The 15,319-nt window shown below is 40.9% G+C and overlaps 2 protein-coding genes across 3 annotated transcripts in view; both read right to left on the bottom strand.

Annotated features, from left to right (window-relative positions):
- LOC311251130 (endonuclease V-like) overlaps nt 1-3,191 on the bottom strand; it is a 33,636-nt gene extending 30,445 nt beyond the window's left edge. Inside the window, exons 1-2 of the mRNA XM_084343449.1 lie at nt 3,066-3,191; nt 2,023-2,194 (exon numbers count right to left, since the gene is read on the bottom strand). Coding sequence (XP_084199575.1) covers nt 2,023-2,194; nt 3,066-3,115 — 222 coding nt within the window. The 5' untranslated portion in view covers nt 3,116-3,191. The remainder of the gene's footprint in view (nt 1-2,022; nt 2,195-3,065) is intronic.
- Nucleotides 3,192-6,230: 3,039 nt separating this feature from the next.
- The window catches only part of LOC311272474 (SEC14-like protein 1), a 32,666-nt gene continuing 23,577 nt past the window's right edge, over nt 6,231-15,319 (bottom strand). Inside the window, exons 10-17 of one of the 2 annotated variants that reach the window (XM_084378912.1) lie at nt 15,095-15,165; nt 13,736-13,907; nt 13,324-13,458; nt 13,032-13,166; nt 12,181-12,432; nt 11,874-12,052; nt 11,389-11,415; nt 6,231-9,202 (exon numbers count right to left, since the gene is read on the bottom strand). In XM_084378912.1, the coding sequence (XP_084235038.1) occupies nt 9,097-9,202; nt 11,389-11,415; nt 11,874-12,052; nt 12,181-12,432; nt 13,032-13,166; nt 13,324-13,458; nt 13,736-13,907; nt 15,095-15,165 (1,077 nt within the window). In that variant the 3' untranslated portion in view covers nt 6,231-9,096. The remainder of the gene's footprint in view (nt 9,203-11,388; nt 11,416-11,873; nt 12,053-12,180; nt 12,433-13,031; nt 13,167-13,323; nt 13,459-13,735; nt 13,908-15,094; nt 15,166-15,319) is intronic. The other variant, XM_084378913.1, reaches the window with a different exon arrangement.

Below are 15,319 nucleotides of genomic sequence, written 5' to 3'. Positions count from 1 at the left end.
ACCTTGAGCTGTAGTGTATATTAAACCTCAGCTCTGCTGTGTATTAATGGGGCTTTTTTTGGTGCTATAATTTAGTAAGATTGGATTAGACATCCACGACTATTAAAGTAAAGAATATTAAAATTCAACACACTTTTGGGACTAAACATTCACATTCAAAAGCCCCTTTGAGTTTTGTCGGGTTTTTTTAATAGATATTTAAAAAAAACCCGACAACAGGTATTTCATAGTTCTAAATGATATTGAAAGGTACATTTACAATGCATTTTGCATTACTTCAGCATATTACTACGTATTCTATATTATTTCTATCCTCCTCCCAAATACAACTTCAGATAGAAGAGACAGAAAAAATGACTGCACCTGAGGCCTGCACTACGGAGCAAGTTCACTTTAAGTTTATCTCAGGTTAAACTGGGGTACATCACGCTTGCTCCGCAGCAGGTTATGTTCAAGATAACACATCAACACTTATAAAAGCACTTGCCATCTGACCAATCAGTTCTCAGGAAAATGGCATTATCATTCATAAAAGGTCCTGTGGAGCTCGGTGCGTAGATCGTGAGAGGTGAACTTGTGCTTTTCCTGTTGACTGTAAGTAATGTCAAAGCCATTTCATTGTGCTGTTTTATACCAACGTGATCCTACAACAGAGACGGATTAAAGCACGAAGCCTCGTACTTGTTTTACCTAAAAGACATGAAAGTATCGCCTTGAATTATGTTTTTATGTAATTATGTTGTTGTTGCCAAGTCCGTTTGACACAGCGGGGATTGCAGCTGTAAGAATAAGGCTATGAATGTCATACATGCCACAAGAATACATCCAAGCAACACATTAATTTAACTGAATACACAAAAAAACAGCCCAAGTGGCGAAAAAGGTTTTAAGTTAAAGGTTATTTTAAGATGATAAGCCCAAAATACAAAGATTACTTTGAACATTTGTTTGACATATAGGTTACCTCAGTTTGCTCAGTTGTCATCACATAACGTCAGCACAGGGCTGAGATGTTCATATGTAGTACAGTGAGCTTTTTAGCCAAAAGTCTGTAAATGGACTTTGAGTTTAGATATTTGTTGGCAAAACTTTTTATCGGACAGTTTGTCTCTTGTAACATGTCATGCAGGTCAAGCGTGAATGTATAAAGCATTTATTTGTTTCTAATAGTTCCTGTTGTTACACGCATCCAGTTAATCTGGTCCAAATACTGTCAGGCTATACAGAACAAGTAAATGAGTACTATGCCAGATTTAAAGTGATGTGCCCTACTGTGTGTCATGTAAAACAGTAAAGATAGCCCTCAAGTAGCAACCTGAAAAGACATCAGGAGGAAGCAGAATGATAAAAAAATATATATCTCCTTCCAGGTTTTGACAGTGCTACTGCTGGCCATTGCTTTTCAAAAACCCTTTATGAATGAACAACAAGTGGAAATAGATACAGGACATCAAAAAACATTCATTTTAGGAGTCAAATATCCAGGAAATTCATACAACTATACGCAGGATCACTGGAAAGGCAATAAACATGAATTAAACATCTTTTTTTGGGATAAAAACGTTCATGATCAGAGGGTTGCAGTCAGAATCTCATGGGAGAAATGATCTTCTATGGTGAGAGAAAAAAACAAGCTGGCAGCCTTGGTGAAAGTATGAGTAATTATCTGAAGTGTGCTCACAGTCCTGACACAGCCAGCCTTCAAGAGCATACACAAGTATTATATGAAGTGATGACGTGGCAGCAGGAAACAACTTCCTGTGACCTTGCATTCAACAACAGTTAGACTTTTGTAACAGTTATTTAGCAAGACTACTTTTAGGGGAAAAGAAATGTTCTGATGATATTCTGTATTTCACATCATGATTCATTGGTATATCTTCATTGTATGTGTTTAATACATTCTGAGATTGTGTTTCTTGTCTCTATCGTGAAAACATGACTTCTGTCGATACTGCTGCTCTTCCCACCTGTCACCATGAGAGGCCGACAAAGCTCGTAGATTGTCGTGTGGGAGCTCACCTCCAGGTCGGGGTAGCTGAGCACCACGAGCTGGGCGCAGGCGTTGACGTCGTCCCCTTTGATGAAGGAAAGATCCACTCCTCCAACTCTCTCCAGGCCCGAGAAGTCTGGACTCCTCTGCCAGTCCTCAGTGTCCTCCTCCACCACCTGCTGCCTGAGACGGGCCTGCTCACTGCACAGAGAGCAGAGGACTGAGTCAGAGAGTGTAATCACAGGACAAACGCAGGGACACTTTACTCAAACACAGAACAAACATCTAGTCAAAATATACAATCTGTACTTTTTTATTATTTAATTAATATAGTGACTTCTGAGACCAGGAATTGTGAGCTAGGAGGCCTGTGTCCTGCATTAATACCCACGGCTGTGCATGTCAACACACAGTGTCCTCAGCACACACACACACACACGTTTGCACATCTATACTTGTGAGGACCCTCGCTGACATAATGCATTCTCCAGTTCCTTATCCTGACCTTTACCATCAGAACTAAATGACTAACCCCAACTCTAACCTTAATCTAATCTTGTACTACTGATAGCTGTAAAAAGTGCACGCACACACACACACACACACACACACACACACACAAACACATAATAACACAAATATTATGACATAATATGACAAAACTCTAATCTTATACAACAGATAGATGTAAAAAGACACACACACACAATGCCACAGATCCGAGCTGGAGATAGCAGTGCAGCATAAGACCATAATATGGGACATGATGTCATCAGTGGCCTTTGCCATTACAAACTCACAAATCAATGGCTGCTGAGGACTGCTGACACACATCCAGAGCTGCTGTCACAAGAGTACAGTCACAAAAGCACAAACACAAGTCTAACTGTCAGCACATTAAGGAGCACTGCAGGTCTACATGTTACACCGAGCTGCTACTTCAGATTAGCGAGTGACAACAGACAGCTACACCGTGGAAATACTGTAAACTCCAGTGGTGTCAGTGTGAAGTTACTGTGTATTTTGAGTTCAGGTGTATAAATGTGTATAAATGTAGGAAAAGCAGTCCGACCTCTCCCACTGCTTCACCAGATCCTCTGCAGGAGAAGCAAACATCTCCATCAGCCTGCTGAAGGCTTTGAATGACGAAAATCAACTAAGAGGAGTAAACGTGTGGTTCACCTCCAGTCGTGTTTTGCTTCCGTGTGTGACGTCACGATGAAGGCGGAGCCTACGTCCGGCGTCAGCGTGGTGTTCCGCGGTTCAATCCTGCCATCTAGTGGTCTGAATGGTACATTACACTGTAAGATGACACCAACATTTTGTCATACTGATACTGCAGCTCTATGTCAGCTGTGTTCTGTGAGCTGGACTAGGCTGCTGAACTTGTCTGTCAATGTCAGGACAGGACACCTGAAGTAGCCTCTGTTTAGATCTGGAAAAGCATGTCACAGTTTAGCATCACTGATAAGACAAAACAAAGTATGATCTGATAAACTGGCTTATTTGTGATTAAAACAACAAATAGATTGTGACAACAAAGGTACGGGGGACGTGTATTTATTCATTTCAGCAGACTTGACTGCAAATAAAATCTCAACTGATGATCTGTAAACTGTAGGAAGGAAAACAGATTGGAATATGAAAATGTGTTTTTTCTTTTTTAAAAGGAGGATTAGTGATCCATTAGACTAGCAAGGCTTGTCAAAGGGCAGGTATGCTGAGAAAGAAAGGTAACTGAAAGACAGGAAATCTGTATGGTCTGACACCGACATGCCCACTCATGGGAATAATCCATCAGAGAGAGGAGACACTCAAAATGCTTGATGCAATCAGGTCTGACATCTAAAGGTAATATATAATGTGATGGATATAGGAGAATCAGGAAAGGATGTGGAGGCAAAAGTGAGCTTTCAGTAAAACCATTTTAGCAGTGAGAACTGTTTCAGCCATGGTTGTCAAATGGTCAAGGTCTCCTCAAATTTTTACTTTCTCTTTACACTATTAAATAAAGGCAAAAATGCCTCAAATCTTGAAATATCTCTGTTTAGTATGTGTACCTCAGCCCCCCGCTCCTCTTTTTATGTCATCTCCAAACATGGAATTCATACCTTCTTCCATGTGGGCGATACTCAGTTACATGTGCCTTAAGGCAGTACATCAATCAATCAATCAATCAATTTATTATTTAAAGTGCAAAATCACCATGGTACATGGTCTCAATACACTTTACAGTAAAAACAAGAACAATAATAACAGACATAAAAATAAATAAAACAATAGTAAAATAAAACAATAGTAAAACACCAGAGGAGAGTGATAAAATTAGTTAGTGTTAACCAAAGTATTGGGTAAAAAGGTGTGTTTTAAGACGAGACTTAAAAATCGCAGTGGATGTAGCGTCTCTGATGTCTTGTGGAAGGCCATTCCATAAGAGAGGAGCACGGTAGGAAAAGGCCCTGCCACCAGATGACTTTTTACTGATATATGGGATGACCAGGAGGTTTGAACCAAGAGAACGAAGAGGACGTGATGGAGTGTAGGGAGTGAGTAGTTCTGTTAAATACAGTGGTGCAAGTCCATTCAAGGCCTTATAGGTTAAAAGAAGAACCTTAAAAACAGCTCTAGCTTGAATGGGCAGCCAATGTAAGGATGCCAGGACCGGAGTTATGTGGCAAAATTTACCTGTTTTCATTAAAAGTCTAGCGGCTGAGTTCTGTACAAGCTGGAGAATCCTGGTAGTGCAGATGGGGAGGCCGGAAAAAAGGACATTACAGTAATCTAAACGGGAGGACACAAGGGCATGGAGAACCACCTCGGCGCTACGCAGGGATAGAGAAGGGCGGATTTTGGCAATATTCCGCAGGTGAAAGAAAGCTGTTTTGGTGATTTCTTTGATGTGGGACTGAAAAGTCAGGGTTGGATCAAAAATAACACCGAGGTTTCTGATGAGAGTGCTTTCAGAGATAAAACAACCGTCAATATTGAGACCAAGACCCTGGGATAAGTATTTATAATTATTTGGCTTGATTACCATCAGATCAGACTTAGTAGTATTGAGCATGAGAAAGTTGTGGCTCATCCAGATCTTGACTTGATTTACACATGTTTCCAGATTCAGTATTTGAGAGGGGTCATTAGGCTGCAGTGGAATGTATAGTTGTGTGTCATCGGCATAGAAATGGAACTGTATACCGTATTCAGCAATTATTCTACCCAGAGGAAGCATGTAAATACAAAACAGCAGAGGGCACAGGACAGACCCCTGAGGCACACCAGCTATAACTGTAGAGCATTTGGACAAGGAGTTATTAAAACTGACGCATTGTGTTCTGCCAGATAAGTAGGACTGGAACCATGAGAGCGCCAGCCCATGAACACCAACATAATGTTCCAGTCGGTCCAGAAGCACATAATGATCTACAGTATTGAAGGCCGAACTTAAATCAAGAAGCAAAAGTAAGGAAGCTGATCCAGAGTCAGCAGTAACAAGTAGGTCATTTACTACTCTAGTTAGGGCAGTTTCAGTAGAGTGACAAGAGCGGAAACCAGATTGTAATTTTTCAAAGAGGTTGTTGGCAGAAAGGTGGGCAGTCAGTTGATCAGCAACAACTCTCTCAAGTATTTTGGAGAAAAAGGGGAGAGTGGAGACAGGTCGGTAATTAGCAAGAACCAGAGAATCGCTATTGGGTTTCTTGAGGAGTGGTTTAATGATAGCAGATTTATAGGATAAGGGGACACACCCCTCACATCACACCAGTATTAGGAAATTGTAGCCTAGCCTGACTGCTGTGAAAAAATGGATGCTGTATGACTTCCTATGTTTAAATTCTGGTGGGTCATTGGTGCTGCTCCACAGATGGAATTTCAGACAGCTTTTTGCTATGAGGAGATTCAGGTCAGCAGGGACAGATTATCTTGTGTGATCATTACTGAAGTCAGTGATGCAGCAAACACGAAACCCATTTTCACAAGTCTCATTAATTAACAAGTCATTAAAAAGTGGATGCAGCCAGCAGCAAAGTGATTACTAAATGTAGGGGGACACATTAACACGATTTCAAGCAATTAAAATATTTCGACAAATTGGACATGCCACAGGTTTGGCGACAGATGCATTTTTTAAGTTCACCGTCTCAGTTTTGTTAAAAGTTAACTCAGTCTTGACTTCATTCACCATTACATGAGCAGAAGTAGCAGACACATAGAAAATGCAAATAAATGAGACACAAGTGCATGTATTTTCTCATAATTCAAGTTTAATGTTTTCAAAAAATGTAAAGGCGCCATATTCTCAATAATTCAACAATGTACTTTACATAATTCCTTACATCAAGGTAAAGAGAAGATATGCAACGATGTCAGAAAGAAAAGCAGAGAGACAGACAAATGTGTTGAACAGACAAGACAAACAGTTATAGCCCTCATTTATCAATGAGATCTGATGAAAAATGTGCATGTTGTAAGAGCTAAAGTCAGAGAAACAGGAGACAGCAGACCATGGGAGTTTTATGTTATTTGTAACAATGAATTTAAGCAGAAATTAAATAAAAACATCCGATCTGAGTACACTTCTTTATGCCTATGGTTTCAATTAGGGTCCACTCTGCTCTCTAAGGTATACACAATGAGAAGTGTTTAAACACAAAACAGCAAAACGGCAAAACTGCGAGTGCACAAGTGACAAACAGTAAAGACAGAAAAAGAACAAGAGACAAAAGGAAGTCTAAGAAGTACTTAAGTCTGGAACTGATGTTACCTGTTTCATCATCAATCAAACTACTGGAGAAATGTAGAATAACCAGATGAAGGAAAGTTAGTCGTGTGGTTCTAGACATGCTTCAAAGAGTGAGAAGAGGCCGAGTGGAGAAACACACCTGCCGCAGAGGCAGAGGGAGTGTTTACACAGATTTTACAGGCATATCTTTAATCCCCAACATTTCTAACATTCATTCTTTTACACCATCACACACACTTAATAGCCCACAATCTGAGCAGGTCCTTTTTCTCAGTAAAGCATTTCATGTTATTGCAGTTTATGACATAAAGTTACCACAAGTTAACCCTCGACCTTTCATTCATATTTAAAAACAAGCCGTTTCATGTATCAAAAACAAGATTCAGGGCCAGTATGTTCAGGAGTCTGAATGCCTCTGTCTTATCCAGCTCGTTTGTTTTCTTTTTGCCATCAGCTGCACTAGGTAACCATGGCAACAGCACACGATGACTCTTGGCAATGGTGAGCATTTCTGCCCTCTACAGGGAGTCAGATCTATGTGAAGTCATCAATGCTTACAAACCTAATAAAGTCTTTTTAAAACAGTTGCATGGATGTGTTGCATTTAGAAATGTTCATTAAGTTCACAATCACTCATCTATTACAGTGGTGACCTTGAAAAAAAAAATCAGGTACGTTTCTAAGTGATGCTTACAAAGGCTAAAATGGTATTTTTATTGACACATGACTCTTAAAATGGCTATATCTTAATCTTTAAATAATAGATCTGTAAACCCAACCACCACGTGAGCATGCAGTAACGCACCACACTGCGTCACCCCATCAAGTACTCATCTCCAAAACACAGTAACAAACTCCAACCAACACTAGCACGTATACAATATCATATGTTGTCTACTGGTGCACCATCAAATGATAATCACAAAATAACATTCATCCCTAATGCACACTGAAATCTAAATCACTCTGGAAAATAAGTAGAGAATGATGGCAGTTCTGCCCAATTACATCACAACCCTCCAAATTCAGGCATCAGTAGCACATTCACAAATCAGTAAGAAGGCATTTCCTTTACAACTTGATTTTGACTAGAGTTTCTCAAATCGCGCAGACCCTGGATAGAAAAGCAAACCAATTGCTGTCATTTCAAGGAAAATCCGGAGAAAATCTGGCAAGTTATTTTGTTTCTCTCCTAACAGAATGGCAACAGAAACAGGAAGCGATGATGTTCAGCTGTTTACTGGCTGTTTGCTCGTCGGCCTGCCTGTACGACAAAAAGTTCACCTGCAATCAGCACCCACGATCCTCCACAAACATCTCAATGATAAATAGAAATATTTCACACAGTAGAAAGTCAAACTCGTGTTATTGCTTTTAGCGGATTTCTTCGCCAAGAGTCCGACCCAGGTCAAATATCCAAATGCTTTTCAACATGTGATAAAGCCCTCGTGAGACAGACGGGTGGGGTGTGCCACATTAAGATAGCAAAATGATTGACAGAAAGCTCACACAGCCACGGGAAAATATCTGAATGCCATTTTCTCGTCAACTGGCGGCTCTGCTGACACCATCTGCATCGTCATGATTCAGTAAGCTCCACCCGTTCCGTTGCACCATGCGGTTTGAAAAACAAAATTATTTGCAGGTGATATTCGACCCAGGTCTAGTTCAGAGTTTACCTCGCCCACACACACACCTGACCTATAAACAATTTACCAGATTTAACAAACCCTCTGGTAATATGGCAAACACTGTAAATTTTTGCATGTTATCAAACGTCCATGTGTTTATGTGTGTGTGGTGTTGTTTGTCTGTAACAGCGCTTCCAGTTTTTCAGCAAGCACACAAGAATGAGGTATGTGTCATCTCAGTGCTGTAAACGTGTCTGTAGATGTAAATGCATATATGTAACAGCGCTTCCAGTGTGTTCATCCGGTCCCGTAGCTCCCAGGATGAGAATATTGCTTCTTTCAGTTTCCGGTGCCACAAAGGCACCGAATTCATCTCCCGACCTTTAACCTTTCCCCCCCGCACGAGACACCACGAAAACAAACATTCTGCTAATGTTTTGATTCAAACAGCTGCCCAGCAGAGATGCCAGGCACAAAAAATATATGACCTTTGTGCAAAAATCAGCCCTTTAAATGTACACACAGTCTGTTTTTTAATTTTTGCCTCAGATTTTTAAAATTCTTTGTCTTCCGTTTGTGCAAGCATGCTTCAGTTCCATAGAGACTGGCTGTGCAATAGGAACAGAGTCCAAAGACGATGAGGAAGGGCAGGAGGAGAGTTGGCTTCTGTGTTGATGGTAAGGGCAGTGGAGGGAGGGGGGATTGTGGGAACTGAAGTCCTCGGCTTCCAGTTTCTACCTGGAGATCATCGAGCTGGACTGCGACTGGCTGGAGGAGGTGGTGGCGGCGCTGAGCTGAGAGAAGCCGCTGTGGCTCGACTCCAGGCTGGTCATCGAACCCCTGAGGTGAGAGACAGAGATCCAAAGAACATGTGAGCGGACACACTTCACACTCTGCAGCTGGCTTTACAGGTATGCAACAACAGAGCAACTACAGTTTGCCAAAGACTAACTAAGTGCATTCTGTGTGCACAACTCGTGCTCATGATGCAGAACCATGCAGCCAGGTCAAACATGATTCACTCTGTGTGGCACACAAGGCTCAGGCTCTGCCATAGGCTGTAACAACCAACAGTGTGTCAGGTAGAGGAGGGTTGAAGAGTGAGAGCACGTCAAAATGACAAATACTTTGCTTGTTCCAGTGTTTTCAATCATACTATGGAGAGGAAAAACAGTTCTTGTGGAAGTTCAAGGTGTTTGGTTGAGAGCAGTAGCAGATCCACTCCATCTCATATATTAGACAAAAAAGCCTTGCATGCTATGGCTTCATTGCAAGTTTTTAAAGGTTTAAGCTGCCTATGGCAAAGCATGAAGCATTTTGTCCTTTTCTGTATTTTTCTACATCAATTTCACAAGTTAAACTGAGTTTTGATGCATTTTTAACAATGTATGTAGGCTGCTTGGTTTTAGTTCGGAGTCAGTATGAGGACAAGATGTACATTTTGTACTAGATTGTAATTTTAAGTAAGTCCATGTCTATAATAAAAGATATGTTCCTACATGGTGCATGGCAACACATGCATTAGGATGTGTTGTATAAAGTTTTAAAAGGACATTCAGCAGGCTTCTATTGTTTCAATGTGTAAATACATATTTAATTAACATCTGATATCTTCTGGGTATATCTATTCAGCTGTGTGTCTTATATATATATATATATATATATATATATATATATATATATATATATATATATATATATATATATATATATATATATATATATATATATGTGTGTGTGTGTGTGTGTGTGTGTGTGTGTGTGTGTGTGTGTGTGTGTGTGTGTGTTTTGTATACACAGTATCTTAGGCACAAACTTTCTTTCAGGATGAATTAAGCTCCATCTTTTCTAATTTTCCAGTTGGCAGAAAAACCCAAACCCTAATTTCAACAGCCAAAAATTAATTATTAGACTCTATGGTATTTAAAAAGGGCAGCATTCGTGAAACACGATACAAGCCTTTCTTTGGTTAGGTCCCAAATAGATCTTCTGTTTCAAAATGTGCTTGCATCTTATGCATACTGTATGTTCATAGTTGTAAAAGCAAGAGATGAACGGATGTTATTTCTTTAAAAAATATGTAGCCATTCATTTTCAACAATGCTTGTCAAATATTTCATGTTGTTGATGTGATTATAAACAGGTATGATACTTGAATCTGTACAGTATTATTTCAAGCTGCAGCTAACAACTATTTCTATTATTGAATAATAGGATGCTCGGGTTGTTTTTTTTTTTTTTTATATGAATCAATTAATTGTTTAACCTAAAAAAAAAGTAAGAAAATGGTTGAAAAAAGTCAATGGAAAGTTCCAATGTGGGTCTTTTTCTGTCAGAAAAATGGTAAAAAACCAACCAAACAAACAAACAAAAAATAATATCGCTGCTGTCCTGTCATATTTTGAGTGTTTAGAATGTGTTTTTATGTTGCTGAGCAGTTACATTACAGACATGGCTACCTAAATTCCAGATTTTTAGTTCAGGTTGGTGTTTTGAATATTATGAAATGTCAGTCTCAACCAGAAATGACAACCACTAGCAAAACATCCTGTTAAATGCTACTAGAATGAGTTAGATGATAATTTCAAGTATGTTCAAATGAAACGGTAGGTGCACTGAAAGCAAAGTGAGATTCAGTAAGTTGGTAGTACAAATGGATGAGTGCCGAAAAACAATAGAAATGCCAGCAAATGTCACTGTGCTGTGAGTAGGTATAAAACTGCATATGTTGGTACTGAGAGCTAGTGTGTAAAACTTAACCCAGTCTGGGATTCTTGATATTATTAGTCATGCAGGCAGGGTGACTGAAGCCAGCAGCTCAACTACAGGATTCTATCTTCATTGTGAACAAAGCAACAACATCCTGTTAGCCAAGGCTAACAAAATCCATAAGCAATAACAGATGCAAACAAGCATCTCTTTGCTGCATTACAAGCGTGACTGCCATGAGGGGGGCCATTCAAATTAGCAGGGATAGCAATGAGTGCTAGTGCTAAAGGAGAAGGGGCAAACACTGAGCCACTTACAAACTCTGCACATCACAGCAAGCCGTTCTTCACAGGAAGAAGACAGAGCAGGAGGAGGGGGAGGAGGAGGGGTGGTGAGCGATATTGGACAGAAAAGGCTGGATTAAAGGAGTCTACAAGGGAGGAAAGCATCCTCATCTCAAATCACTGGGGCTAAAAAACTCATGATGCTCCAGAGGCTTTCCATGGTGTCATTTAAGCAACATTATAGACTTAATCCATTCAAATACCAAATGTCATACGTGGCACTATGTGGTAGATTGTAGAGGGGAAAAACTGAAAGAAGGCAGGAGTGAAAAATGCAGTCATAAAGAAGTAATGTTGGAAATTAAAACTATCACAACATCATGGTAAAACACCTTAAAACAGCAAAAATATGGCCACAAAAATACACTTCACATGTATAGCATGGACACAAATGTATGTCTCTGTATTTTACACTTTTACACACACACACACACACACACACACTAAGAGTTACTAACCTAAAGTCCTCAGAGCCCAACACCTCGGTGTAGTACATGACTTTACACTTGTGCGACGACACTTGCAGGGTGGCGAGCACGTCGTCCACTCGGGGCAGGTTGGTGGCCGAGCAGGCTGGCATGTTGTGGAACTTCCACTGGAGGATGTAGAAACCTGGCCACCGTGTGATGTGAGAACCCTGAGGACAGGACAGATTAAAAGTATACAACGTCAAAGCCTGACAAGCAAAAATAACCCCGGAAATATATTTAAATTGGCATAACTTCAGGACCATATTAGCATCAATTCATGATCCTGCCATCTCACCTGCACACTCTCGCCCTCCTTGCAGGTCAGCGGGGACTCCACCATGCTGTAATCCTGCCCCAGCGTCCATGACTTGTCGATAAGCTGGACATTGTTGCCTCCTGGGGATGTGATGCCGTGGGCTGCCAGGGCTTCTTTACGTGGAGGCTGAGGGGCCCGCTTGGAGTGGTAGATGTTGAAAACCACATCGCCTTTGCACATGTCAAAGTCCCAGGTGATTACTGAGGAGGCGTCGATGATCTCAATCAGAACCTGGTTGGTGAAGAGAAGAGGGAGGGAAGACAGACAGAGTTGGAATTAAATGATGTTTCAGGAGAGAAACCCAAGAACTAAACCAAAGCAAGGAGAAACATTGTTTTTCTCTCTTTAGCTCTTATTTTTCTACACACATCCTTTTTTGTTTAAAGAAATAATGAAGAAGCACTATGGCTATGAAACTCAATCATAACACTAGATTTTTACCTATAACTCAGATTATTTGATTCCTTTTATGTTGAACCAGTTAAATGTGGCAAAGAAAAGGCAACATCTGTAACAAAAAAAAACAGTTTTCATCTGTTTGTGAGGTTCTGGGCTCATTAAAAAAACATTTCCAGAAGGGTGATTTTGTATGACGATGCATCTGTGCTTTTGGTACATATTATGTACCCGATCACATTTGTGTCACATCTGAATTCAAAAACCCCAAAGAAATCATCTACCACATACAACCACTAGATGGCAGAATGTTCAACAAAACCATCAGAGAAATCATGCAGCTCTCTAATGTCCTGCCCTACATATTCAGTTCAGACCTCACCGCAGGCTTCCCATCATTTCCTCTCACTTTGGTGCTCTGTGTTAAGCCTCACCTCGTGTGGCGCTCCCTTGAAGACGCTGGCGCTCTGGTAGATCGTCTCGGTCCACAGGCGGACATCTTCGTTCTCCAGCTCCTCGGCCGTGCGGTACATCGACTTGGGAACCAGGCCACCTTCTGGTACCTCACACTGCAGAGGAAAAGCATGCGCGCAGACAGACACACATACACAGAACTGGGTCAGTAAAGGAGATCTCAATGTGGGTGGTGTCATGTCCCAGAAAACTTTTATTCAAAATTAAATCATATTCTCAAATGATAACTATAAATCTTCATCAGACACTCACCATACACTCTCCTCCCAGGAAGTCAGGGATAATCTCCTTGTCTATGTAGTCCACGAGCCCTCCAGGACCCTGGTAGTCGTTGCCTGCATAGATGAGGAACTTCTTGCGGGTGTTTTCATCAATGAATGGACTCACCTAAGGGTAGAGGCAGATGAGGATATTGGTTATGGACACACCAAATTAGTAGTAGCCTAGTTATTCCATGGCAAAAATGTAGGAATTACAGTGATAAGAGCGGAGCAGAATGTGTGTTTGGTGTGGATGTATCCTGAGTTACCAGTTTATAAAGCTTGTGTTTTCACTTCATTTTATGGTCATTTTAATGGCTATTGTTATACATCATACTTATGTCAAAATTTGTGAAAATGAGGGTGGACTGCCACTGAGAGAATAATCCCCTCCTGGTTCTCACCAGTGTCCAGAGGACAGGGAATACTCTGGGAGCCCTCAAGATAAGCAGCCGTCCCAGAGTCTCTGGGTAGTTGGCCTCCACCACCTCGATGATCCTCAGCAGCGCCTTGACTCCAGGTCGCCACAGGTGACGCATGTTTAGCCCTTCCAGGTCCACCAGGCACGTCCAACAGCTACAGAAGAGGAAGAGAGAGGATTAAAGCATGGATAAATGCATGCCACAAACACACACTCAACACACACAACTGGGCTGCAGCTTCCTTCCGACACTTAGCACCTGTCATCCTGAAGTGAGGCTTAAGTGGTGAAGGCAACGCTTGCTAATTCTGGAGCCCCCCTTCCTCCCTCTCCCTCGATCTGCTCTGGCTGAGGACTGTGTGACGTGACAGCCATTCATAGTTCACATGCCTTCCTGCTTGGCTCTTATCCCAGCCACCTCCCCCTGTTTGAGAGGGCTGATGGATGACAGATACCATCTCCGTTCTCTCCTTCTCACTCTCTCCACTGCCATCTCAATCAGGGCACTCAGGGAAGAGCCTTGTGCATTCTTTCCATTTTCAGGGAGATAATTCTCCTCTGGCCTTACTCCTGCTGAGTGTGCATCTGTGTTGAGGCTACAACAGCTGAACTCAATCCAACGAGCTTGTATGCTGCCTCATGGTCAAAAGAAGAGGATGCTTTTCATCTCCCATTTAATTCTGTATTTCTATTGATGTACAACCACATTTAAAGCTTTTACAATTTACTGAGAAATTAATGATTGATATAGGGCTGCAGATGAAGACCATTTTCATTATCACTGACTAGTGCATGGAGCCTATTGAAATTGTAAGAATTATCATCTATATTTGTACAATTCAATCGCATTTGTGAGGGGCTAAACATGCTCAAAAATCATCAAACTTTGCAAACACATCAGAAGTGGTGAATAATTTCATGTTTTATGGGTCTGTGCATGGGTGTGGCAAAATGGCTCCATACCGGCTCTATAAAATTTAAATAAGGGAGCCCTCGCAGTAGGATTTGCCTATGAAATTTGGTAGGTATCTGTATCATGTCCAGACTTATAATATAGCTTCTAATAGCCATACCCTAAACCCAACAGGAAGTCAGCCATTTAAAAATGTACAGCTCAACCTTTGCACAGTTTTTGCCATTTTTCAGTTTGATCATGACTTTTCATTGGACGTTGTAGTGGCAACATATTATTCACCATGAAACAGAAAGTTGTTGTTACCCAAAAAAAACAGTTTATAGTCTGAGAAGCTGAAACTACAGACTGTTGGCTTTTTTGTTTGATAAATGGTTTGACTAATTAGATTTTTTTTTCCAGTTCTACATTAATGTACTGAAGGATTACCTGATGGGTCGGCCAAACACCTTGGTGTTCTCCTCGCAACGTCTCAGACCCTCCTCATTAATAGACAGCACCTAAAATGACACACCATGAACTCAGTGATCTATTGGCATCTTAAGTTTCAGGCATTCATCTCACACTGGTAACCGGAACAAATCATAAACAAGCAGGCTATTTATATATGTACTGTACTATATACATCCTGGTGTTAATTCACGTGTCAGGTCG

The sequence above is a fragment of the Pagrus pagrus genome (assembly GCF_965226575.1).
Source record: "Pagrus pagrus genome assembly, chromosome: 2".
In the NCBI taxonomy this organism is placed as follows: Eukaryota; Metazoa; Chordata; class Actinopteri; order Spariformes; family Sparidae; genus Pagrus; species Pagrus pagrus.
The sequence above is the reverse complement of the archived record's forward strand: the minus strand, read 5'-3'. Positions and strand labels throughout refer to the sequence as shown.